Raw genomic sequence first — 27,821 nt, 5'->3', positions numbered from 1 at the left:
CTCATTAAAGCCTAAAGATTTATCATGTGGCCCTCAGAGCTAGAGGACTTAGAATTTCCAACTCTGCTGAAAGCTTTGGCTCCTTTCAACCTGTGCATGCTCATATGCACATACTTTTTTAGACATATTGTTTCTAATTAAACAAAAATGTAACTTTAAATATATCTTTTACTATCTTTATGATAGACCTAGAATTTTCTATGCTTCTTAATAGCATGCATGGCCTTGAGGGTCCAGACATAATGTTCTTTTTTTATTTGATTTTTCTTCATAGTACATTCTTCATAGTACTATTTTTCTTCATAGTACATTCTTCTATAAAATAGACTATATGTTCTTGTTCCATACAATAGACTATGCAAGTCTTTAAGATGTCTGTCATAGAGCAATTTTAAAACGGTGGTTTGATGAATGAAGAATCAGATAAATGAATAGAAGATGACTTATCAAATATTTCTCCCTGGTTTATGCTAGTCTTCTGTAATTTCCAGTGATGTATGGGAATTCTGTCAGTCTACCCTCTATGTCTCCCTTTTCTCTTTTAAATTAAAAAAAGGAAATTAAAAATATTTTAAATTGGCATATAATTGTACATATTTATGGGGTACATAATGATAATTTGAAACAATGTTTAGTGATCACATCAGGATAAATTAGCATATCCATCATCTCAAATATTTATTATTTCTTTGTTGAGAAGATTAACATCTTCCTTCTAGCTGTTTGAAAGTATATAATATGTTATTATGAAGTATAGTCATTCTGCAGTGATATAGAACTAGAATTTGTTCCTGCTGTCTAGCTGTAGTTGGTAGGTATCCTTTGACAAACTGCTGTTGTACATCTTTGTTGTTAGTTTATGCTAAGTTTTCAGTAAACACCTCGATACTGCTATGCAACTCACTAAATTTACTGTCCAATCACGAGTTTAGCTTATTTATTGATCTGCTTGAATAATTAAATGAATATAATTTTCGTTTCTGTAACTTGTAGTTGCTTCTTTTTCAGTATCTCTTACTTCATTTCTGTTATTAAAAATAATTTCTTGTTCACATTTCAGGGTAAAATTTATTTTTTTGAGGATACCAAGAAACTTAGTTTAAAGTCAATTTAGGTATGTTTCATAATTATTTTTTTTTTACCTTCAGTGAGTTCATGCCCCATTTGTCTTTTCTAGCTTTGTATTTCTTCATGTATTTCCGAATTATGGTTGGTTTATAACCACCTTTGCCCCAGGGTTTTTCTCTCTCTCTCTTCCTCTCATTCCAGGACTCTCTCTTTCTCTTTGCCCACTTAGTCATCCTTCCTCTTACTGGCTTTGCAGTTGTCCCCACACGAGGTATCCATAGAACCCCAGTGGAGAATTAGGTCATATCCTTGTGTCTTAGAGCTCTGGCTTTTGATAATGTCGAGATTTTGGCTTGATCAATGTACCTCTGTCTATGTTCTCTCTCCTCTCTAAATATATAGCTTCTTGTAAACCATAAGTCATACAGTGGTCAGGAACAGATTCTTTTTCGAAGTATCTTTGCTGAGGCATCTGTAAAATCTCTAGGGAAAGAGAGAGCCCCTCTTTTAATTAGTGTTCCTAACTGTGGCCTCCTTACTCCCCCAGAGCACATGAGGAGACACTCTTCTGGAGCTAGCTTTGATTCTACTGCCTACTTTAAGGCCTGCCTGTGCACCACTTTGAATTTTTCTTCTATTTCTGGCTCTTAGAATATTTATCTTATGCTGGTGACTGGTTATGTCTTTCTGGTTGTCTGCACCATATTTTACCTGCCATTTCTATGTGGTTGGAGTAAGAGCGTGGCACCTCAAAATAAGAACTAAGCTGCAGGCCCCTATGTTTTCTGGAGAGAAAGCTGTGCTGCTTCCTGCCTCAGTGCTGACTCTTGCCCCCACAGATATTGAACTGTAATCCACAATTTGTTTTTAAAAAATGTTATCACTCTTTAACCTTATTTAAAAAAAAACTTTTGTATTTACTCATTGCTTTCTAATCTTTGAAAATTTAAATCTTTCTCTTTGCATTTATTTATCTATGTGTTTCAGCAGAGTGTACAATAGAAGTTGTGAAAAGGAATTATAGATGGGGACAAGGGCCAGCTCTAAAAATAGGTTTTAGTGTAGGAGTCAGAAGGAGGACCCTTTGTGTCAAAGTTGTGGGAACATAGTTGTAGAAGAAATGAGCCTGCTCATGGATGATAAGTTTAGGAGGGGATGGACAGGAGACTTGTGATGCTAACAGCTCTATGTCCAGTTCCTTTCTCCCTTAACTCATCCTCCTGTACTCCCAGACACTGTTTTTCTTTCTGATTGTATTAGTTTCATTGTGAGGCACATTTTCAAAGAATCTACAGCTCTTTAAAAGTTATAAGACATATGGGCAAGGTAATAAAAGTTAGATCTAAATGGGAGGGAAGAGGAAAAAACCTACTTTTGGCTTCAATAATATGCTAATAAAAAACTGGAGTAGAAAGTTGAGCTTTTTCAATGAAGGATTTAGAGATGGAACAGAGTTGAGCACCATGTCCAACTTAAAGGCATGTGGTAGAAATTTTCAGTCCAGTTTATGAGGGTGGAAGAAAGCTAGGGGAAATGACTGTACCATTCGTCCTTCTATTTATTTTTGCACTGTTTGCAGGGGGCTTCTCTGTGATTCATTCCTTTTGGCAAAAATGTGTTTTATAAAGTCCTGGAATGATAGCCTCAGTGACATTTCAAATGGAATGTAAAATGAACATGGCATTGTTTTTCTCCATTTGTATTAGTTTGATACTACATATTGATTAGTCATTCTTTGTGTGTGTGTGTGTTTCTTTTTTTTTAATTAAATCATAGGTGTGTACATTAATGCAATCATAGGGCACAATGTGCTGGTTTTATATACGATTTGAAATATTTTCATCAAACTGGTTAACATAGCCTTCTCCACATTTTCTTAGTTACTGTGTTAAGACATTTATATTCTACACTTAATAAATTTAACATGTACCCTTGTAAAATGCACCATAGGTGTAAGGTGTTATTGTAAGACAAAAAAGGTTAAGTAGTACTCAACCTAACAGCTTGACTGCTTGGTATAATTTGAAGTCCCAGCACACTCTTCCCAACTGATAGGTGTCTATATTTAAACTAATTTTCAATATAAAACTCTCAATTTTTTGTGTCAACTTGCTGTACATTTTTTCCACCTGGAGAATAAAAATGTGGGAAATTTTTAAAATATAAATGCTCCAAGATTTTTTTTCTAAATGGAAGGAATTTTGCTTAGTACATGGACTACACAGTGCTGTGGTCCCTCAGTATCTGTCATGGATTGCTTCCAGGTGTCTCCAAGGACATAAAAATCCACAATGCTCAAGTCCTAGATATAAATTGGTTTAGTATTTACATATAAACTATTCACATCCTCCTCTATACTTTAAACCATCTCTAGATTACTTACAATACATGATATTATAGAAATAGTTATTATACTACGTAATTTAGGAAGTAATCACAAGAAAAATTGTGTACATGTTCAATACAGATGAAACCTTCCTTTTTTTTTTTTTTAATGATTTTGATCCATGGTTTGTTAAATCTACTGGATGTGCTCACAGATACAGATGGCCAACTGCACTTCTACTAGAGCTTTCTAATTAAACTGTAACAATAAAAGTATCATCTTGGACCTCAGCACCTGTAGCTCAGCAGGTAGGGCACTGGCCACATACACCTGAGGTGGTGGCTTCGAATCTGGCCCAGGCCTGCCAAACAACCATGACAACTCCAACCAAAAAATACCCAGGTGTTGTGGCTGGTGACTGTAGTCCCAGCTACTTGGGAGGCTGAGGCAAGAGAATAGCTTAAGCTTAGGAGTTGGAGGTTGCTGTGAGCTGTGACGCCATGGTACTCAACCAAGGGCGACATAGTGAGGCTCTGTCTCAAAAAAAAAAAAAAATAAAAATAAAAATCATCTTGGGGCAAGCTAAAGAAGACTCTGAAACAGAACTCTGCATCTCTGTCTTTGTGCAGAATTTGCATTCTAAATATTACCTTACCTATAAACACATAACAGTGACTTTTTTTGCTATTTAATTTCCACCAGAAAGAAAATTACAACAGGCTTGGAGTTGTCCTTTAAAAATTTCTGGGATTCAGGCAGGGATTGGTTCTTAAGTGGAAAATTTCAAAATTAGCATATAAAATTGCCACAATCCTAAGAACCATGGATCTGTAATATTTACATGCCACATTTAAATCACTTAAGAAAAAGAGAATTGGAAATGTTAGCTAAGGCTATGGACACTGAATTGCTTTCAGAAGTAAAATAAAGGAAGAATTAGTTGTATATTTATGTTTAAATCTCATTCCTGACTGTAATCTACAAATTGACTATACTTGTTTTTTTAAAGCTCTATGTGAGGGAATATATTACAAAGAAACAAAATGCATGAATAAAACACAAGGTAAAATGTATGGAAAACCTCTGTTCCTCTCTTTGTTATCTGTTCTTTAAGTTAATACTGAATTTCTTTTGCTTTGGCATTTTTAATAATAGAGGGAAAATAGTATGCAAATGTACAGTTTGGTGCTGTGTCATTTCAGCCACAGATTGCTTATTTTGCAAATCTGCTACCTTGGGTTACTTTTGGAAATTATCTTGAAGTTATCAGTACATTTGTATCCTTTTCAATATGTACCCTATTTAGTTATATGAGTATTTATTAGGTTGCATTTCTTTGGAAAATTTAGATTTTAAATATATTCATATTTCTTATATAAATAAGAGTGCCTTTGTAATACATGGGCAACATGATATCCTCAATTATTTGAGTACATGTAAAATATTATCAAACCAGAAAAAGTTCGTTTCTAGAAATGCTATGAATTAATTGGAGCAAGGCTGTAATTAGGGGTGGGGTGTGGATGTGTGCATGTGTGTATGTAAAGAAACATCTTTTTATCTATTTCTGTTGCTCTGCTTCATTTCTGAAGTTCCAAGTTTTCTTTTGGTATCATTTCCTTTCAGGAAAAGAACTTTTTAGCATTTCTTTGTGAGCAGGTGATAGTTTTCTTTCCTTGGAGAATATCTTCTTTTTTGCCTTCATTCCTGAAGGAAATTTTTACAGGATACAGAATTTAGGGCTCCTAATTCTTTTCTTTCATAACTTTAAAGATATTAGAGAGTACTGACTCTTTATTGTCAGTTTTTAAGAGGTTAGTTATTAAATATCTGAGGATATTTCTTTGTGTACATCCTATTTATAGTTTGCTGAGATTATCAAATACATGAATTCTTCATCAAATTTCTGAAATTTTTTTTTCAATCTTTTTCTCTGTATTTTTTAGTTTGGATAATTTCAGTTAATCTGTTCATGGTTACTGAGTCATTTCTTTGCCATCTCCACTCTGCTTTTGAGCAGATCAGAAGGTGTTTAATTTCAGATATAATATTGTATTTTTTCCGTTATAAAATTTTTATTGTTTTATAGTTTCTATGTGTCTGCTCACAACTTCGATCTTTCCATTTATTTCAACATTACTTACTTTTATATTATAGACCATGATTATAATGGATGCTTTAAAATAATTTTCTTATAATTTTCTAATAACTCCAGTATCTCCACAGTTTCAATGTTGGCATCAGTTGATTATCATTTCTTTTGAGAACTGGTCAGATTTTCTTGGTTCTTTGTATATCCTGCAAGACCTGGGCACTCACATTACTCTTGCTTTCCCTAGTGGGAGAAATTGAAGGTCAACTAGGCTTCTCTTGGCACCAAGCTATGCCACCTTGGGAGAAGGGTGACATGGATAAAGTGAATTTTTTTTCTCACCCTCTTCAATATGTTCACTTTTGTATTTTCTTTGTTCCATGGTGGAGTTGGAAGCTTGAACAGCCTCTGGGGCTTCCACATTGATGTTTCTGTGGAGAAATGAGAGCTGGAACCTCCTATTCTACCTTGCTGATGTCACTCTTTTTCTCTTAATTTGTAGAGTTGACTTTGACTTTTATCAAATTATTATAAATAAATTGGTATTTTTCTGAGCAATATATGGTATTCCATTTGACTTTTTTTCTTTCCATAGGAATCTTAAGTTTTTGTTTTAACTTATGGGTTTATAGCATAACTTAATGTCTAGTAGGACAGGGCAACTTCACCTATTTTTGACCTTATTTCTAAAAATATCGGAATCTAACCAATTCTCAAAATTAACATGGAAATTCATTGAGTTTTATACTTTGAATTACATTAAATAACATTTTAAAGTAAGTTTGTTGAACTCTCCAAAGCATTCTTTTATATATGTACATAGTTGTGTGTATATGTGTATATGCACATATATATAGGGGTAAGGATCTCATTCTTTTACCTGCTACAGCGGCATTATCATAGCTCACTGCAACCTCAAATTCCTGGGCTCAAGTGATCCTTCTATATCACTCTCCTGAGTAGATGGGACTACAAGCATGAGCTGCCATGCTCAGCAATTTTTTTTTGCTTTTTGTAGAGACAGGGACTCTATATGTTGCTCAGGCTGGTCTCAAAGTGCTGGCCTCAAGTGAATCTCTCACCTCAACCTCCCTAAGTGCTTATAGGATTATAAGGTGTGAACCACCACAGCTGGAATTTTATATATTTTGAAATATGTTTGTTGAAGGTGTAAAAGTTTTTATTGGCATTTTATTTGAAATTGTATTGAATTTTTAATAAATTTGAGGGAAATTGACATTTTTATCATATAAAGTCATTTCATATAGAATGTAATAGATATATCTTTTGTTTATTTATATCTATTTGCTTTTTTGTTTTTTTATAATTTTGTCCATAAAAGTCTTATACACTTTTTTATAGGTTAATTCTTACATACTCTTATCAGTTGAGTTTCAACTGCAATACCAATACCCATGGGATATATATGTTTTTCTGTATATGATTTATTTCAAAGAATTATTTACTTACACAATTAATTGTGTGAGCTGACTAAGAAATTTCACAGGAAGCGAAGATTATGGGCAACCAAAATTCATGGCACAATGGCACAGGCTAAAATTTTCCACAGGTAATAGAGTTTCTTTTCTGTTATACACACACACACACACCCAGCCCCTCAACCTGGTTTTCAGGCCTTGTAACTGATTGAATCAGGCCTTCCTAGATTATGGAGGATAGTCTCCCTTCATTAATGTCAGTTAATTATGGACTTTAATAACATCTGTAAACTCAGAGCAACACCCACATTAGTGTTGATTCAACAACTGAGGCTTATCTCCTATCCTGTAAGATACTGACACATTGACAACACCATTACAATTTAGTTTTGATTGATAATAAAATTGTCTCTTATTTCTTATTTAATTATTGCTGCTGTAGAGTAGATAAATTGATGTTTCTGAATCATTTCCTAAATTCTTATATTTTTTCTAAGAGTTGGTCTATAGTTCAGTTTGGCATTCAGTATTGATGATGATATCATCTGAAAATAATTCCTTTTGATCATATTACCTGCAAAAAATTCTAGTTATTAAGAGTTTTTATTCTTTTTCTTATCTCATGGAATTGGCCTGTACACATAGTGATATGTTAAGGTGATATGTCTTAGATTATTCTCTGACAGTGGAAGGGCTATGTCTAAAAGTTCAACATGAGCAGGATGTTTGTTTTAGTGATGTTATAAATTCTTTAAGAATGTTTGCTTCTATTTATAGTATTATTAGTGTTTTAGAAATTATAAATAGGTTTTGACCTTTATGTATGTGTTGAGAAGATCAGGATATCAGCCCACTAATGTATAAATTACACTTATCGATTTGTTAATGTTAACCACATTTGTTTTTCTACAACAAGCCCTAGCTGATATTTTATGATGCATTATATTTTTACTATGCTATTTCAGTTGTTTCTCCTTTTCTTAAATTTGTGCTATGTCCACAAGTCAAATGGGCTTCTAATTTTTTTCCAGGCTGATTTGATTTTGAAATTAAAGTTACTCAAAATTCATAAAATGCTTTAGGCAGATCTCCTTCTTTTCTACTTTCAAAGCTATTTTTATCAGATAAGGGTTATCTGTTTCTTCAAAGCTGTCATCATTTCCTTATAAAATTTTCTGGGCAGGGGCTTTTTTTGTTGTTCCACAGCAACATGTCATGTACAAATAGGAAAGCATATTTCTTTTACAGAGAATTTTTAATAAATGTAAAGCTAATTATATAGTGTTACAAAGGGAATAAGGTAGCTTTTAATTATTTTAATTAATTATACAATAATAATTAAAATAATAATTATTATACTGCATGTACTTCTGAATCAGTCTACATGATAGGTTATATGCAAGCATGTTCTATGATGAACTTTACAAGAGATTGAATGTGTTTGATCTTAAGTACTTATTTTAGGCTAGGCGTTGTGGCTTACACCTATAATCCTAGCACTGTAAAGGATGCTGTGATGGGTAGATCACTGGAGCTCAAGAGCCTGAGCAAGAGAGACCCTGTCTGTACTAAAAATAAAAAAATTAACTGGGCACTGTGGTGGGTGCCTATTGTCCCAACTACTTGGGAGGCTGAGACAAGAGAATCACTTGAGCCCAGGGATTTAAGGTTGTGAGCTGTGATACCGACACTCTAGCCTGGGGCTACAGAGTGAGACTTTGTCTCTAATAATAATAATAATAATAATGATAATAGTAATAAATTTTAAGTTGTCTTATAAAATCTCTATGCTTTTCACCCCCTAGGACATACGGGACGGTTACTGAAGTCTCTGTGCTTCACCAGTCTTTCCTTCCTGTTGCTGCACATCATTTTTCACATCACGTTGGCCAGCCTTGAAGCTCAACACCGTATTACACCTGGTTACAACTGTGAGTATTATGGTGTTTTCTTTTTCATATTATGTGCATAATATGTGCATAATAAAGCTATATATCAAAACACCCATGAAATATTTTGGTCATTTGGAAATCTGATATAGTATAAGTATATATGGAAAAGCCTTGTCGTGGAAAATTGGGTCATGAGATTAAGTTTTTTTAATGAATCTTCAACATGTATTAGATATCAGGTTTCTATATGTCTTGTAAGACATCATTGGGCTTATCCTAAAAATCAAAATTTACACATAGTTTTTACAGCTTACAGTATAGCTAGAAAAAAAGACATGTATAATTCCTGACATGACAAATGAGTGCAAAAATTGCATAAATTTATATTATTACATGAGAGTGACATCAGTCCTATTGTAAAGCTCAATGTAAAATTTCTGATGCTTTTATAGTTTTTTTTTTGCAGTTTTTGACCAGGGCTGGGTTTGAACCCACGACCTCCAGTATATGGGGCCGGTGCTCTACTCCTTTGAGCCACAGACGCCACCCCTCTGATGCTTTTATGGATAAAATATAATGATACATACAGTTTCTTTTTCTAAATGAGTAGTTTTTTATTGGTATTCATAGGGAAATAATGTCTTATGTCTATTGTATTTTGAAGTTATTATCTGAAACATCCAGTTAGGGTGTGTGATTGTTACTTGAAAAAAAAAAAAGCATTTCAAATAGATGGAATGGAATCCATACGTTTTAAGTTAAGGTTTCTTTAGAAACCCTGGGATATTTGAAATAGACTATAATAACAGCTTTAACTTGTCAGTTTTTCTTTGAAGAACCCATTTTCTGGGTTTGAAATTTCCTGAACTTTCCTAAGTGCAAGCACATATAACATGAAGTAAACCTTCCCTTTCCTGTAAAATAACAAAGAAATCAAAATTCTTCATAGATCAAAAGTATCAACTTAAATATAGTGAGGGGTTTTTTAGTAAAATTTACATTTGTAAATTATCCGTTATCCCTCACTGCATAATTTTTAGATATAGTTAGATGTATCTAAAATGTATTTAGATGAGCTAAAGTTAGTGTTTATTTTGGCCACTTCATTGAATTCAGAGGTTCTTTTAAAATAATGCCTATCAAAAGATAGGACTTTTTTTATTCAAGAGCTATTATTTAAGGTATGGTTGTAGCCATAAAATTCACCCATTTTAAAGTATACAGTTCCATGTTTTTTAGTGTATTTGAAAGGTTTTGTGACCATCACCACTGTCTAATGCCATAACAGTCATCACCTGCAAAAGAAGCTTGTATCTATGAATAGTTATTTCTCATTCTCTTCCCAACCAACCCTAGGCAACCACTAATCTACTTTATTAGATTTAACTATTCTGGACACTTTAAATAAAATTATACAATTACTGGCCTTCGTGACTGCTTTTTTTAGCATAGTTTCAAGGTTCCTTCATATTATAGCATGTATCAATATTTTATTCATTTTCATGCCTAAATAATATTCATTGTTAAGATGTAGTTTTAATGTTTAATAAAAACCAACCTTATAACATTATTAAAATGCTAATAAAACATAATGTTTAAATAAAGATATTTTGATTATATTATATTAATAAAGAACATTTATTATATTTCATGGGGTCAAACCTTTTTGGACTTAGTAGAAAAGTTAGCAATATTTTATAGTGTTTCTTAATCTAAAACCCTTTGGATAACTCTTTTTTTTTTTTTTTTTTTTTGGAGATAGAGCCTCAAGCTGTCCCCCTGGGCAGAGTGCCGTGGCATTACAGCTCACAGCAACCTCCAACTCCTGGGCTCAAGCGAGTCTCCTGCCTCCGCCTCCCAAGTAGCTGGGACTACAGGCACCCACCACAACGCCCGGCTATTTTTTGGTTGTAGCCGTCATTGTTGTTTGGCAGGTCCGGGCTGGAAATTCGAACCCGCCACCTTAGGTGTACGTGGCTGGCGCCTTAGCCGGTTGAGCTATAGGCGCCGAGCCTGGATAACTCTTAATGAAGCTGTTCTAGGACTATAAGGAAGAATTTTATAACTATAGGTGTTGTCCAAATAAAAAAAATATTTTTTAAAATGAGTTATTCATAATTAGAATTATTTCATTGTAGGATACATTATAACTTTCCAGATTGTTAGTATTTCTTTTTTTTATTGTTGAGGATTCATTGAGAGTATAAAGAACCAAGTTACAGTGATTGCATTTGTTAGGGAAAGTACCTCTTATGATTGTGTCCCACTCCCAAAAGGTGTGTCACAAACCATAAACCCCCACTCCCCTCCCTCCTTCCCTCTTTTTGCTTTCCCCTTCCCCCATCCCCCACTGTTTACTAGGTCATTAATTTTCCTCATGTCAGAATTGAGTACAGAGGACTCTTGCTTCTCCATTCTTGTGATGCTTTACTAAGAATAATGTGCTTCATTTCCATCCAAGTTAATGCAAAGAATGTAAAGACTCCTATCTTTTTTAATGGCTGAATACATATACCACAGCTTGTTAATACTTGAGTTTATAAATGTACATGTTACTCAGTTCTGCAAATATTCATTCACCTGATTGACATAGCAAGTTCATGTCTCTCTACAAAAAAATAAAAATAAAAAATAAGGAAGACTAGCCAGGTATGGTGATGTGTTGCTATAGTCCCAGCTACTAGTGGGGCTAAGGACGCGGATCAGTTGATGCCAGGAGTTGGAAGTTGCAGTGAGTATAGAGTTGCCGCTGTATTCTGTCTGGGTGACAGAGTGAGTCTCAAAAAAAAAAAAAAAAAGATATTTTCATTTGTGCCCAAATTTCTTCTACTGTTATTCTTCACTGCAATATAACTTTAACATGTCAGAGTCCAATATAATGTCTTCCTTGTCCTTTTTTTGCATGTCCCCATATGAAAGCACTATTCTACAAAGAAACAATTTAATGGAAGGCATAATAGTAAACTTTATTTCTACAAAGTTAAATTCCAACTTGAGATTTATTTCTACAAAAAAGTTGAAGTACCTATGTTTTTGAACTAGAGAAGGGATATGTTAAAGATACAAGAGAAGGGATATGTTTGAACCACTAGAGAAGGATATGTTAAAGATTGAGTTAAAAAATAAATTTGAGTTTTTACTTCTCACCACAGGCACCTTAAAAAAGTGAGTTTATAGAAATCATAAATTTCTCCTGAAAAACTAGTGATGCATGTAATAGCATTGGCTAATCAGGTGTTTAAAATTATTTTGGTTCTGTTTTATGTGAAGCATTTAAAATTAGTACATTCTTGAAAAAGGATAAAAGAGAACAAACAATCTTCAGAGCTTTGCAAACTGGTTTAGTCCAAGACTGACACAGACCAGGTTTTCAGCCTAGAACGTGTTTTAATGATCAAGTTATATATAAACTCCTGAAAATACTGCGGGTGGGTAATGGAAACACTGACTTTTAATTGCAACTTGACGTCACTTCAGTAATGTTATTGTTTCTCAGTCATTTGGAGTTATGATTATAATATCATAATTGTGAACACAAACTCAGTTATTTTGACATCTCAAATTTTAAATTTAGCCCTTTTTTGGTACCTGCATCTAGAAAATGGAAAACTTTCAAGTAGAAAGATAAAAATTGTGTTGTACATTTGAATGTTTTCTCTGTGTTTAAGGCATTGGTAAGTTAAAATGAAAACCTGGACAAGTTACTCAGTCATATCCAAGTGATGTTCAAATTTAAGACCACCAAATGTTCATTTATATCTATTTAATTTTGTTTTCTTAACTATTTCTTTCCTCCATTTAAAATTTATACCTTCTCCTTTATAGCAAAAGATACTCACATCTCTTAGGAGTCTAAGACATATGTTTTGCAAGACAACAGTAGCATTTATAAATATTGAGTCATTGAAAGTTCTTGTTACCCCAGAGTCCTATGAACATTAACTGGCAGTAATAAAGACTTTTTTCAGACCACTCTATTTAGTTTTTCACTAGTTGGCAGGTTTGTTAAAGGTGCCATTGTACAGAACCGAAACTTAATACCGCCTCCTTCTCCTGTTTTTTCCTTCATTTCCAAAATGGTGTTCTGGAAAAGTAGGGAAGGGAAGAGTAGGTAGCAGAAGAGTCCACGAGGCAGGGGAGACCTCTGTAAATTTTGATTGAACGTGTGTTATGCCACTTATGAAAATGTTTTCATTACGTCAAAACTGTGCTACTTAAATAAATGAAAACCACTTTCAATTATGTCAGTACAGATTACATAGGAGTAGTTTGTTTGACTGTGTGTTAGATGTGTGGCAATGTAAGTTAAATTTCAAGCCAGTCTGGATTTTCAGGCTGTGTTAAAGCATGCTAGTGATTGAAAGAAATTTTTGGCTTCAAAAACTATGTAAGGAAATTTTCTGATGATAAAGACTACTTTTTATAGACCATCTACTAACTCTGAGACCCCAGGGGTTATTATATTCCTTTTCCAACCAATTACTCCTTTTTTTCACTACGATTGGCTCCACCATTCTTTAATTAGGGCACTCTGTGAACCCATGTGCCTTATCCTTCAGGTGTGCTCTACACTCAGGCACTGTTCTGAGGAAGAGGTGAGTGGGAGCCACCACTCCACGCTGGATCCAGCTGGAGACAGCAGAACCATTTTAATTACATAAAGAGGCTGGTCTGCTGTCCAAACCTTGACTCATTGGGGCTGTGCCTTTTGTAGTCTCTTTTCTTCAAGGGGACCAGCATATAATTTTCTTATATAAATGTAGTAGTGTCCAGTATTGTACCAGTGAAGATATAGGCTCTGAGAAGACAAGTGAGTTGCACAAGCCATTGCGTATCTCAGCAGCAGTCTGAGCACAGCTCTGCCTTGCCTTCCACTCTCTTTCCTTCTCTGTGTTCCACCTTATTTATATGTTTAAGATTGTTTTCTCCAGTGTATTTCCTAGGACTTTTGATAAGTCTGGTTTCAAAAGACTTAAATAAGAGTGTCTGGTATTCCATGATTTCCCCTTGTTTGGGTTTTGTCCCTATAATTAATTGAATATTTTCTTTGCTTCATTCAAGTGAAGGATTCATGGTTGGATTCAATTTCCACTACAGGTCATCCCCCTCAGATTAGATGCTTTTGCCTCTTATGAGTGGACAGGCATCTTGAGTTCCATCTTGTCTCATTCTAAGAGTACATGAGACTTGGCCCAGAAGTTCATGGGACCAAGAAGTTATGACAGGCCTTAATAGTGTTTTTTCCTGATGCACTTTTATCCTCAATACATATAAGACTCCTAATACTGAGAATCAGTGAATTAAGCATCTGCATTTGACAAGGACACTGGGGGATAGATGTGGAGATGCGGCCTGGCATTTCATCACCCCATCCTGATGACTGAGGGGTGAACACAGAGTGAGCCACTGTCAGATACACTTTGCTTGCAGGTGCCAATGCTGACTTGTCACCTGGCATGTATAGCTATAAATTCATCTTACACTTTGTTAATCATGTTAATTGGAGATTCATTCCTAGATTTGCAGAGTCACCTAGTGGAACCATCCTCACACAAATAATTCCATAGGCTAAGGAAAAATAATTTTTCATTTTTGAGACAGTACTTTGGAGAAAAGAGAATATGGATCAAATGGAAGACAAAATATGTAAAAGCAAACTCACCCTGTTTTGCTTTAAGAGTGATTTCCTGTGGTCACGTTCTGCCTCTTGCCGTCTTCTGCAAGCTGATGACTGAGGAAGCATCTGAGAGAGTCTTGACTCTTCATATTGTTCTCTTCTCCCCCTTCTGTGTTGTTTTCATTTACTGACTCATGTAGGCACCATTTCTCTCTGAGGGCCAGTTGTCAACAAGACAATTTTTTTAAAACTATCCTAAGTTGTAATTATCCTTCTAGGCACTGGTACAAAGAAGTATTAGGATACCATAGTCTATTTTTTTTTATTTTTTTTAAAATAAGATTATCTAAAAGTATGTGGATCATATATACATCTAATCACACATCTATAGTAATAAGAGAAATTTGCTTTAATGCTTTTTCCTTCAACCTCTGGCAATTGAGGCAGATTTCTTTTTCTGTCCACTGACTCACATAGACTCACACAGAGTGGACAGGCAAGTGAAATTGACATTCCAGTGAAAGACACAGTTATGATCAGTAGACTCTGAATGGAAGTATTGCTGAAAGAGAACTCTCATTACCTGATGTCTGAAGAAGTCATTGTTCTTGGAATAATGAATACAGTAGTTTTGCAGGAGGATGAACTGAGGGAAAACACCCATCAGGGTAAAAAACTCAGACTAATGTCATGTTGATATCTTGATTTATCTTTAGAAATAACCAGGTAGTGATGTCCAGATTATACAACATTTTCAAATAGAATATCTCATTTTATTGTGAAAAATATTTTTATAAGAATTTTTACACTATTTAACATGTTAGTAAATTTCAGGTCTTAGGTAACTGTGGCCTAGTTTCTTTGTGCCTCAGTTTCTTCAATTGTAAAATGAAGATGATGGTCTGCATCTCATAAGTTGTTGTGAGGGTTGAGTTGATACAGGCAATGCTCTTGAAACTGTGCCTGGCCCATGGTAAGTACTCAATTAGTATGAGCTAGTGGTGTCATTGCTATTATTAGAAAAGTCATATTTCTTGCTCAAAGTCACACACAAGTACAAAGTAGTTGAAACAACTCAGAACCAAATTCTGTCTCCAAATTATACAGAGTAACCTAGATGAACGTTGGGAATTATGAAATTTAAATTTTACCAAATAATTTTCTCTGACAGTCCTTATCTCATTTTTTTTATTGTTGGTGATTTATTGAGGGTACAAAGAACCAGGTTACATTCATTGCATCTGTTAGATAAAGACCCTCCTATAATTGTGTCCCACCTCCAAAAGGTGTGCCACATACCATGACCCCTTACCTCTCCCTCCTTCCCTGTCTCTGCTCTCCCCTTCCTCCACCCCCAACTGTGTACTAGGTCATTAATTGTCCTCACATGAGAATTAAATACATAAGATTCTTGTTTGTCCATTCTTGTGATGCTTTACTAAGAACAATGTGTTCCACTTCCATCCAGGTTAATACAAAAGATGTAAAGTGTCCATTTTTTTAATGGCTGAATAGTATTCCATGGTATATATATACCACAGCTTGTTAATCCATTTCTGGGTTGCTGGGCAGATAGGCTGTTCCACATTTTGACAATTGTAAATTGAGCTGTGATAAACAGTCTAGTGCAAGTGTCCTTATGGTGAAAGGATTTTATTTTCTTCTGGATAGATGCCCATTATTGGAATTGCAGGATCAAGTGGGAAGTCTAGTTTGAGTTCTTTGAGGGCTCTCCATACTGCCTTCCAAAAAGGTTGTATTAGTTTACAGTCCCACCAGCAGTGTAAAAGTGTTCCCTTCTCTCCACATCCATGCCAGCATCTGCAATTTTGAGATTTTGTGATGTGGGCCATTCTTCCTGTGGTTAGGTGATATCTCAGAGTAGTTTTAATTTGCATTTCTCTAATGCAGGGGTACATGTTGGGTCTATTAGTATAGAGTATAAATGTCTTAATACAATAATTAAGTAAATGAGATGAGGTATATATTAACAAGTGTGATGTAAGCGTTCCTAATTTATATGAAATCAGCACATTGTACCCCATAAATGCATTATTGTATACATGATCTATGTGTTTATGATTTAATAAAAAAAAAATTAGGGATAATGAGCATTTTTTCTTATGTTTGTTAGCCATTTGTCCATCTTCTTTAGAGAATGTTCTATTCATCTCTCTTGCTCAGTGATCTAAGAGATTGTTTGCTCTTTTTATGTTGATTAATTTGAATTCTCTGTAGAGCCTAGTTATCAAGGTTTTGTCCTTTCCCATTGTGTAAGTTGTCTTTTTGCTTTGGTTGTTGTCTCCTTAGCTGTATAGGAGCTTTTCAGCTTAATTAAGTTCTGTTTGTTTATTTTTGTTGTTGTTACAATTGCTGTGGAAAGCTTCTCATAAAGTCTTTCCCCAGGTCAATACCTTCAAGTGTTTTCCCCACACTTTCTTTTTTTTTTTTTGAGACAGAGTCTCACTATGTTGCCCTTGGTAGAGTGCCATGGCATCACAACTCACAGCAACCTCAAACTCTTAGGCTTACACGATTCTCTTGCCTTAGCCTCCCAGGTAGCTGAGACTACAGGCACCCACCACAACACCCAGCTATTTTTTGTTGCAGTTGTCATTGTTGTTTAGCAGGCCTGAGCTGAGTTCAAGGCCTTGGTGTTATGTGGCTGGCACAGTAACCACTGTGCTATGGGTGCTGAGATACCCCCACACATTCTTTGAGGATTTTTATTGTTTCATGCCTTAGATTTAGGTCTTTTATCCATCTTGAATCAATTTTTGTGAATGGAGAAAGGTGTGGGTCCAGTTTCAATCAATTTTTGTGAATGGAGAAAAGTATGGGTCTAGTTTCAGTCTTTTACATGTGAGTACCCAGTTCTTCCAGCACCATTTTTTGAATAGCTATTCCTTCCCCCAGTGTATGTTCTTGTTTGGTTTATCAAAGATTAGGTGGCTATAAGATGTTAGTTTCATCTCCTGGTTTTCTATTCAGTTCCAGATATCTATGTCATTTTGTATGTACTCTGCACCATGTGGTTTCAATCCCAAATTACAGGGGCAGGTGGTATAGGTTGAAAGGTGGCATCAATGATGTGTATCTTTAGAGTCTCTGTGTCTTCCTTCCCAGGACTTTCTCCTCTTCTGAGCAACCTCCCCACTGGAAACTATCACTCCACTGCTCTGTGACTAAAGAGTTTGGCTATATATAATATATATATATATATAGTATTTATAATATATTTTATTATTATATTAATATATATTATTTATTATTTATGACTCTTTCCTCATTCTAGCCTCTACCTGAAACCTTGTCATCCACCCATGCCCTCCAGCTCAGAGGAACAGCTGACAAATATATTATTCACTATGTATCACCATTTCTATATTGCTGAATTTTAGAAGAAAGAGGAAAAGTCTAGAAGAGTTAAGAAAAGAACAAATGAACATTGTTACATAAAGTAAACTAACTCGTTGCCCTTATGGTGTCATTTTCTCTTTACTATACCTTACTATAGAAAGCCACTCTGTTGGTGGCTTTCACAACTATATTACTGGTAAGAAAAGTTTTTGCCCAGAGGCAAAAACTGTCTTGTCTTAGGTCATATGTATTAGCGGTAGAACCAGAATTCAACTTCACATCCCCTGGACTCCATAGTCCATATTGTTTCCAATATACTCTGATGCTATGCAAGTGTGCTGGGGAAAATTTTATGGAGAATTGTGCTTTGGTTATGTAGATTCTTAGGAATAGATAAAAATAATGTATATAAATTTTGGAGGTTGTGCTGGGTGAGAAGATTGTTAATCAGATATATTCATTCTTATTGAAGTATTAATGGCTGGAAGTGACTTAAAATGCTTTACTTAGTAAATGATATTGACCTTTAATAATATTCATCTCTTGGGAGTGGAGGGAAGATGGCCTACTGGAGCCAGCTTTCCACAGAGGCTCCCGTCCAGAAGGAGAGTTAAAGGACAGAAGTTTAGCAAGTAAGCTGATGGTTTAGAGTTGAGCCAAGAGAGAAGGTTGGAGAACGCACATCAACTCTGCTGAGGTGAGCTGCAACCCCAAGGATATAAACAATAGTTACAAAATCCATTGCCAAGCAGACAGGAGTCTCCCTGCCCCAAGAGAACGGCTCGCAGTATACTTTCTACAACAAGCGAGCAGAGTTCAAACATCCTCTCCATTTTATCCCCATTTTATCCTCCCCATTTTATCCTGGTCTGGTGGCAGAGTGTGGAGACCTGGCTGAGGATATAGATCTCCGTGTGACTCAGGTATGCCTCTATAAACTGGACCTCCTTTCCCTACTAGGGTGCCATGGCACTCTCCTGCCAGGCATAAAACTATGTAAAACAGTACATATTCTCTACCTGCAGTTCTGAACTCCCATAACTCCCCTCCACTCTCACCCTGAAGTCTGGAGGCCTGTCCCCCATGGAGTCCAGATTTTTGGGCATTTTCTCTAGGGGTGTGGACAGGGCATGGGGTGTTGCAGGTCTGTGCTGATTCTGTGGCGTGGGGGTTAGGAGGAGACAGTGGACTGAAGGAACCAGACAGGAGAGGGTGAGGTGGTGCCCCGCAGGACAGAGCATCAGCAGCAGCAATGGGAACAATAGGGCTCACCCCTGGGGATATTTTGGAGAGACACGCCTGTATCTCTGGGCAACCAGAGAAAGCCGGGCATCTTCTCTGGTGGCAGACACTGGCAGAATAGATCTGGAACGGTAACACAGACCCTGTGAGTAAAGGGTATGCCTGAGGCAGTACTGGCCTGGGCAGAGCGTTGTGGGGATGGAGAATATAAGACACGTGCATAGAGGTGGCTTATTCCCAGGGTAGTGCTGAGCCAGAGGACTCCTTTAATGCGTCTAAGAAGCACCTGGCCCTAAGGGGATCAGAGCTGAGACAAAAGCAGGTGGAGAGAGGCTGGAACTGAGAGTTCAGTGTGAGCTCTAACTGCACCTGCCCCAACACAGACTGCAATGGAGATAGACACGCCAGCTCCAGGCAGCGGCACAGACAGGGGCTGAGTTGCAGTTTCTGTGAACTCAAACAGCTGCTAGTCTGCAGGGGAATATAGCCAGGACAGAATCACAAATCCTGCGAAAATATAAGTGTCAGCAACAATCAGGGCTGGGGCTGGGACTGAGTGAACTGCCACACCTTCCATTAACCACCCATTATCAGGCCTCAGTGTCCCCTGCTGGATGGTGGCAGAGTGTGGGGGCCTGGTTAAGGAGACATAGATCTCCCTGTGACTCAGGTAGGCACAATCCCTTGGAGGGCCATCTGCTCATTGGAGGGATCTTTGTGACAGCCATGTGGGGTTACCAGTGACTGGGTGTCACAGAGGTGGAAGGTGGGGAAGGAGGCATCAACCTTCCCTGACTAATTTATTTGCTGGGAGGGGGTCCTTGTGACTCCATGGAGCACTAGAATGAGTCATACTCGAGCTGCCAGCAGATCCCTGCTATCTAGTTGCTGGAGACCTTTTGAACGCTCCCACTTGAGACCAAGTGCTGACTGGGACAATTGATTTGGATCTCTTGGACTGGACCAATCACCCAAGGACTATACAAAGTGGTACCCTTCATGTGTGGTTGTGGGAAGGTTTGATTTTCCTTTTCCAGTTGTTGCCTATTGGGGCTGAATGACTTAACTGCTGGTATTTCTCCACAGCTGAGGCTTCAACCCAGAGTAACTGATTCACTAGGGTAGGACAGAGACCACCTGAAAACAAGACAGAGCCACATAGCCCAACTTCCCCAAGTAAATCCCCAGTATTTCAGGTGGTAGCATTGTACAGGTTCTTTGCAAAGCTCTAGGGGAAAAGGTACAGACACTACTCTCAGCTCTTGGGCAAAGGGCTGGTTAATCACTACTGCATGAGCCCCCAACCCAATTTAACTTTACCTGTTCATCCTGCCAAATGGTGAAAATAATCATGGGGCAGAATCACCAGGAAAACTCGAGTAACATGAATAGCCAGAGTAGCTCAACTCCTCCAAGGAATGATATGGTGGGCATAACTGAAGATCCCATTCATAAACAAATGGGTGAGATGTCTTAAATCAAATTCAGAATTTGGATTGCAAAGAAGATTAAAGAATGGAGGTAAAGTTGGAATTAGAAATTCAAGGAACATTTCAAAAGTTGTCTCAAGAATTCAATGAATTCAAAGACAAAAACACCAAAGATTTTGACACATTGAGATAAGAACTTGATCAAACTAAAAAGCTTCCGCATAGCCAGGAACACAGTAAGTAAAGCAAGCAGACAGCCCTCAGAATGGGAGAAGATATTTGCAGGTCATGTCTCTGACCAAGTTTTAATAACCAGAATCCACAGAGAACTCGAATGTATCAGCAAGAAAAGAACAAGTGATCCCATCTCAGGGTGGACAAGGGACTTGAAGAGAAAATTCTCTGAAAAAGACAGGCACACAGCCTACAGACACATGAAAAAAATGTCATCCTTAATCGTCAGAGAAATGCAAACCAAAACTACTTTGAGATATCATCTAACTCCAGTAAGATTAGCCTACATCACAAAATCCCCAAACCAGAGATGTTGGTGTGGATGTGGAGAAAAGGGAACACTTTTGTACTGCTGGTGGGAATGCAAACTAATACGTTCCTTTTGGAAAGATGTCTGGAGAATACCTAGAGATCTAAAAATAGACCTGCCATTCGATCCTATAATTCCTCTACTAGGTATATATCCAGGAGACCAAAAATCACATCATAACAAAGATATATGTACCAGAATGTTTATTGCAGCCCAATTCATAATTGCTATGTCATGGAAGAAGTCCAAGTGCCCACAAACCCATGAATGGATCAATAAAGTGTGGTGTATGTACACCATGGAATATTATGCAGCCTTAAAGAAAGATGTAGACTTTACCTCTTACATGTTTACATGGATGGAGCTGGAACATATTCTTAGCAAAGGATCTCAGGAATGATAGAAAAAGTATCCAGTGTACTCAGTCTTACTATGAAAACAATTTATAGCTTTCTTATGAAAGCTATAACCCAATTGTAGCCCAAGAATGGGAAAGAGGAGTGGGAGGGGATGGGAGAAGATGGGTAGAGGGAGGGTTATTGTGGGACCACATCTACAGTGCATCTTACAAAGATACATGTGAAATTTACTAGGGGTAGAATATAAATGTCTTAACACAATCACTAAGAAAATGACGTGAAGTATATGTTGACCAGTTTGATGAAAGCATTTCAGATTGTGTGTAAATCTAGCACACTGCACCCATGATTGCATTAATGTACACAGCTGTGATGTAATTTAAAAAAAGAAAAAAAGAAAATGAAAATTAAAATAAGAAAAAAGCCAGAACCTTAAAAAAAAAAAGGAAAAAAAGAAATATTGCATATAAGCCTATTTTTCTAAGCATCCTAAACATGATAGGCTGATGGATATTATTAAAAGCTTTTGCTGCATGAAATGAGAGAATAATATGGTCTTTGGTTTTTATTTTATTTATGTGATGTGTTATATTTATAGATTTACATATGTTGAACCAACCTTCTAACATAGGGATAAAACCAAGTTGATTGTGGTATATATTTTTTTTGATGTACCGTTGAATTCTGATTGAATATTTTTGCATCAATATGCATTAATGAAATTGGTCTATAATTTTCTTTCTTTCTTGGGTCCTTTCCTGATTTGGGGGTCAGGGTGATACTTGCTTCATTGAATGTGTTCCAGAGCATTCCTTTTTCTATATTTTGGAAAAGGTTATGCAATATAAGTACTAATTCCTCTTTAAAAGTTTTGTAGAATTCTGATGTGAAGCCATCTGGTCCCGTATACTTGATGCTATTTAAGTGCTTGATATAGGTGTATTCAAAATTTCTAATTCTTTCTGGTTGAGTCTAGAACAAGGGTCCTCAAATTTTTTAAACAGGGGGCCAGTTCACTGTCCCTCAGACCATTGGAGGGCTGGATTGCAGGCCCTGGGATGAGTCAGCTGCCAAGCGGGACAGGCGCAGTAGCAAAAACACCCAGCGGGCCAGATAAATGTCCTAGGCGGGTTGCATGTGATCCGTGGGGCATAGTTTGAGGACGCCTAGTCTAGAAGGTAGCATGCTTCCAGATATTAGTCCATTTCCTCCAGATTTTCATATTTCTGACAATAGTTTTTTGTCATAATCATTGAGGACTTTTTTAAATTTCTGCAGTATCTGATGTTTTTTCTCCTTTATCATTTCTGATTGACATTAGAGATTTTACTTTTCTGTTTCTGTTAAGGCTAGCCAAAGGCTTATCAATTATATTAGTCATTTCGAAGAACTAATTTTTTGTTACACTGATCTTCTGAATGATTCTTTTGTTTTCAATTTCATTTCGTTCTGCTGTAATTTTGGTTATTTCTTTCCTTCTCCTGGGTTTGGTGTTGGACTGCTCTTTCTTTTCCAGATGTGTGAGATGACTCATTAAGTTGTTAACTTTCTTTCTTTCTGTTTTCTTGATGAAGACTTTGAATGCTATACATTTCCTTCTTAGAACTGCCTTTGCCTTATCCCACAGGTTTTGGTAATTTGGTCTCCATTATCTTTTTGTTCCAAAAATTCAATGATTTCCTTCTTAATCACATCTTTGCCCCAGCTATCATTCAGCCTAAGGTAATTTAGTTTCCATGACTTTGTTTGAGTATGAATATTTCTGTTGCTGTTGAGTTCAACTTTTATTCCATAATGGTCTGAGAAGATACAAGGAATATTTATATTCTTTTAAATTTGTTGACATTAGACTTCTGTCCTAAGATATGGCTGATTTTGGAGGATGACCATGGGTTGATGAGAAGAATGTGTATTCAGTTTTATGACGATGAAATGTTCTCTAGATGTGTGTTAAGTCCATTTGTACTACAGTCAAGTTTAAATCCATTATTTCTTTGTTTAGTTTCTTGTTGAAAGATCTATCCAGAACTGACAAAGGGGTGTGTAATTCTCCAACTATTATAGTGCAAGAAAATATCAAATTGTTCATCTCCATTAGGGTTTTCTTTATAAATTAAGGAGCATTTAGGTAAGGTGCATAAATGATAATTACTGAAATCTCTTCATGGTGTTTCCCATGACAAATATGTAGTGTCCATCCTTGTCTTTCCTTATCTTTGTTGGTTTAAATCCTATTGTATCTGAAAATAAAATTGCAACCCCTGCTTTTTTCTGATTTCCATTTCTCTATATTATACATGTTCATCCTTTCACTCTGAGTCATTTTTTATCCTTTGAGGTAAGATGAGTCTCTTTTAGGCAACAGATACCTGGTCTGCCTGAGTTTTTGTATCCAGTCAGCCAACCTGTGCCTCTTTAGAGGACAATTTAAGCCATTCACATTAATTGGGAGAATTGATCAGTATGGTAGCATTTGGGCTGTTAGGTTTTTCAAAGGTCCAGTAGATATTTTTAATTCTTTCACCATTGTGGAAGTTAGGTTTTGTTTGATAAATTCTGGGTAAGTTTAGTTGGTGATATTATTGTGCTGGTCACCCTGGAAAATGGGTCTGAGTAATTCCTAGAGAGTTGGTTTAGTTATGGCAAATTTCTTCAACATGCATATGTCAGTAAGTATTTGATTTCTCCATCATAATTGAAATTCAGTTTAGCTGGATACAGTATCCTGGGTTGAAAGTCATTTTGTTTCAGAAGATTAAAAGTTGATAACCATCCTCTTCTGCCTTGAAAAGTTTTGTCTGAAAGATCTGCAGTCATTGTAATATTTCTCCCTTTGTAGTTAATGCTTTTCTACATCTAGCTACTTGCAGGATTTTTTCCTTCATATTAACTTTCACAAAGTTAATTACAATTTGTCTGGGAGATGCATTTTTTGGATTTAGTCATGCTAGGGTTCTGAAACTGTCTACTATCTGAATATCTGTATCTTTTGCAATGCTTGTGATATTCTTGTCTATAATATCTTGGAGTTGAGCATCTATTCCTTTAAGATCATCCTCTTCTCCTTTAGGAATTCCTGTATGTCAGATGTTTGATCTTTTGGACTGATCCCAAAATTCTCCCAGGGAATGATTTGGTTTTGCATTCTATTTTCCTGTTTCTTTGAATGCTTGGGAACATTCAAAAACCTTATCTTCAATTTCAGAGATTCTTTCTTTTGCCTGCTCAACTTAGTGACTGAGGGATTCTACTGTATTTTGAAGAACATCAAATAACTTTTTCATTACCTTGAGCTCTGTGATATCTTTTCTCATTATATCCATATCCTTGAGGATTTTGTTTTTGAATTCATTAATTTCTTGAAACAACTTTTTAACAAGGCTTTGGATTTCTATTTCTATCTTTTTCTCCATTCTATTCATTTTCATTTCAGCCATTTGTCTAGGAATTACATGTTCTGCTGTATCACTTTTGTCATTCTTTGGGGGAGTGATCTACTCTGATTATTCATGTTACCAGAGTTTTTTCTGCTGGTTCCACCCCCTAAGTATTTACCACAATTTGGTAATTAAACCGAGTAGGGTGACATTGGATTTGGGGCCCCAGGAAGTGGAGTTAACCAGCCCTTTTACCATGGAGCTAGGGCTGGTGATTGTGGTTCTTCCCCTACAGCCTTACAAAGGTCCCTTTCAGAGCTGCAACCAGAGACTCTGAAGATCTGCTTGGTGAGACAGCCCAAGTTGGCTTTATCTTGAAGTCAGCCAGCCTCTTCAGTCATAACAAGTCAGGGCATTAGACTGAAATTTCAGCTGGGGACCAATACAAGCAACTGCAGCAACTGTAGCAACTGCCCCCCACCCTCACACACACACCAGTGATAGCTGTAGGAGAAGAATAAGTCCTTTCCCACTACAAAGGAACCACTATTCATCCTTGGAGGGTCTCCAGGTAGACCACCCAAGTCAAGAGTTCTAATCAGATTGTCCCAGGCAGTACAATCACTGCTCAACAGAGAGAGTTTAAAGGGTCTCCGCAGCCCAATGGCAATCCACAGGCAATTCTGTCCTTCAAACCCAAAGAGCTGGATCCTGGTGTCCTCCAGTAAGCAAGACAGAAAAGTTTACCTATCAAAGTCAGAACAGGGGCATCAGCACTTCCATTCCACCATGTACCATGGCTGGCAAACCTGAGGGGTTAGAGTCTGGTCCCCTCTCGTGAGCAAAAGAGTAAAAAATGTCATCTGCAAAGGTCAGGAGAATCGACAGCACACTGTCATAGCATATCATCCTGTCCCTGCATCCTCCTGATTCCACTCAAGTCACTGTTTCTGGACTGCTCTCTAGCAGCCCACACAATGTCCAGGCTCTTAGGGAATTGCCAAACCCTCTAGGCTATGTGGGTGGTAGACCTTTAGACTGCCAGGTGAGGGGGGAAGGGTGGACTGGGAATTCAGAAATGTAGGGGAAATATCTGTTCAATTTTATGACAGGAAGGATGATGCCTAGGCTTGTAAGTGGGACCTCCTGGGAGAAGGTTTTGTGTTTAGCATCTCTCTCCCATGGGGTAAAATGAGAGGCCTTTTTTTAACTGCTTGGTTGCAAAGAGACCACCCACAGCAAGCCTCCTGTTTGGGGAGCATCTCTCACCCTCTTGATGATGGGCTTTATACCTGGAACTTGTTTTCTTGGATCCTCTTTCTTGGAGTTGTAGCTTGCCTTAGCAGAGATGATGTATACTTACCTATCTTTTTTATTATCTCAGATCCTCACCTTTGTCTTCACTGAGTCCCCTTCTGTCCAGTATCTCTCCCTCTGAACAGGAGTCTCAGGCAAAAGTTGCCTCTAGTCAGCCATCATTTTTTCCTCTTTCCCAGCATTAAAATACTAAAAATAAAATATACCTGGAACACAGTAGGCTATTATACATTGAAGCTGTTTTTTACTGCTGATTTAGAACAAAATTTAGAACCAAAAATATGTTTAAAATACACACACACACACACACACACACACACACATATACATATATGCTGGGTAGGAGAGGATGAGGCAGAGCAAGAGCAAGGGAAACTAAAGCTTATTGGAGTGCTTGACCCCTATGGAACTTTATAGAGATTTTACACAATTTAGGGCTGAGATGGAGAGAAGTAAGGTCAGCAAAGTGTCTCTTATATAGGCAGAATCAAAATCACCAATCAAAGATGGGTGTGTCTATTTTTAGGAATACAATTACAATTTCACAAAAAAATCGATCTGAAGTTTCATGTTAAAAGAAGTCTGTGTGAATCAACACTATGCCAAGTTTAGCTGATGGAAGGAGGTCAGTTACCAGTACAAGGAAAGTCACATCCCCTCCATGTTTGATATTAATCAGCCTCCAGCTACTTCACCTGACAAGACATTGACACTGGTTTACAGATCAGCTATAAAGGACACTGACTAAGGCGGGAAGACAGCAAAGCATGAGGGACTTGAGATGTATTGGTAAAAATACTCAGATGTTATAACATAGATATTTACAAATACTTGAAAATTGTTGTGTAGAGAAAGGATTAGACTATGTGTGTGCAGCTTTAAAAACAACCTCAGGATTTCAGGGCCTCAAATTTCAAGGAAGTAGATTTCTGTACATCAAAAGCAATCAGTACATTCTTGCTGATTTATCAACTGATTTACATCTTTAGGTAAAGCATCTACAATTTTCTCAGCCTTTAAAAACACTTATTAAAACTAGTCACAGGACAGAATACTTTGGTTATCAACAAGTTGGTACAGAACTAAGGTACTATCCATCTGAAGGAAGGTGGCAGGAAAGTGGGCTCAGAAAGGGCTGGGAACATGTCCCTGAAGGTCAGTAGGCATTGACTCCTCACTTATGCAGTCCCTATAATGACCTCATTCGTTTTTTTTTTCTTAGTTTTTTTTTTTTTATTAAATCATAGCTAGGTACATTAATGTACTCATGGGGTACAATCTGCTGGTTTTTATACAATTTGAATTTTTTCATCAAACTGGTTAACAGCCTTCACAGCATTTTCTTAGTTATTGTGTTAAGACATTTAAATTCTACCCCTAGTAAATTTCACATGTGCCCTTGTAAGATGCACTGTAGGTGTGGTCCCACAGTAACCCTCCCTCTATCCATCCTCTCCCATCCCCTCCCACTCCTCTTTCCCGTTCTTGGGCTACAATTGGGTTATAGCTTTCATAAGAAAGCTATAAATTGTTTTCATAGTAAGACTGAGTACACTGGATACTTTTTCTATCATTCCTGAGATCCTTTGCTAAGAATATGTTCCAGCTCCATCCATGTAAACATGTAAGAGGTAAAGTCTACATCTTTCTTTAAGGCTGCATAATATTCCATGGTGTACATACACCACACTTTATTGATCCATTCATGGGTTTGTGGGCACTTGGACTTCTTCCATGACATAGCAATTATGAATTGGG

General features: G+C 36.8%; 1 protein-coding gene across 2 annotated transcripts in view; it reads left to right on the top strand.

Annotated features, from left to right (window-relative positions):
• PIEZO2 (piezo type mechanosensitive ion channel component 2) overlaps positions 1-27,821 on the top strand; it is a 549,391-nt gene that overhangs the window by 133,036 nt on the left and 388,534 nt on the right. For both annotated transcript variants that reach the window (XM_003800478.2, XM_023519459.1), the window contains exon 3: positions 8,731-8,856. In XM_003800478.2, coding sequence (XP_003800526.2) covers positions 8,731-8,856 — 126 coding nt within the window. The remainder of the gene's footprint in view (positions 1-8,730; positions 8,857-27,821) is intronic.

Source organism: Otolemur garnettii, unplaced genomic scaffold, assembly GCF_000181295.1.
Source record: "Otolemur garnettii isolate 467f Iridium unplaced genomic scaffold, OtoGar3 scaffold00176, whole genome shotgun sequence".
NCBI lineage: Eukaryota > Metazoa > Chordata > Mammalia > Primates > Galagidae > Otolemur > Otolemur garnettii.
Note: the sequence above shows the minus strand (reverse complement) of the source record. Positions and strands in the feature narration are given on the sequence as shown.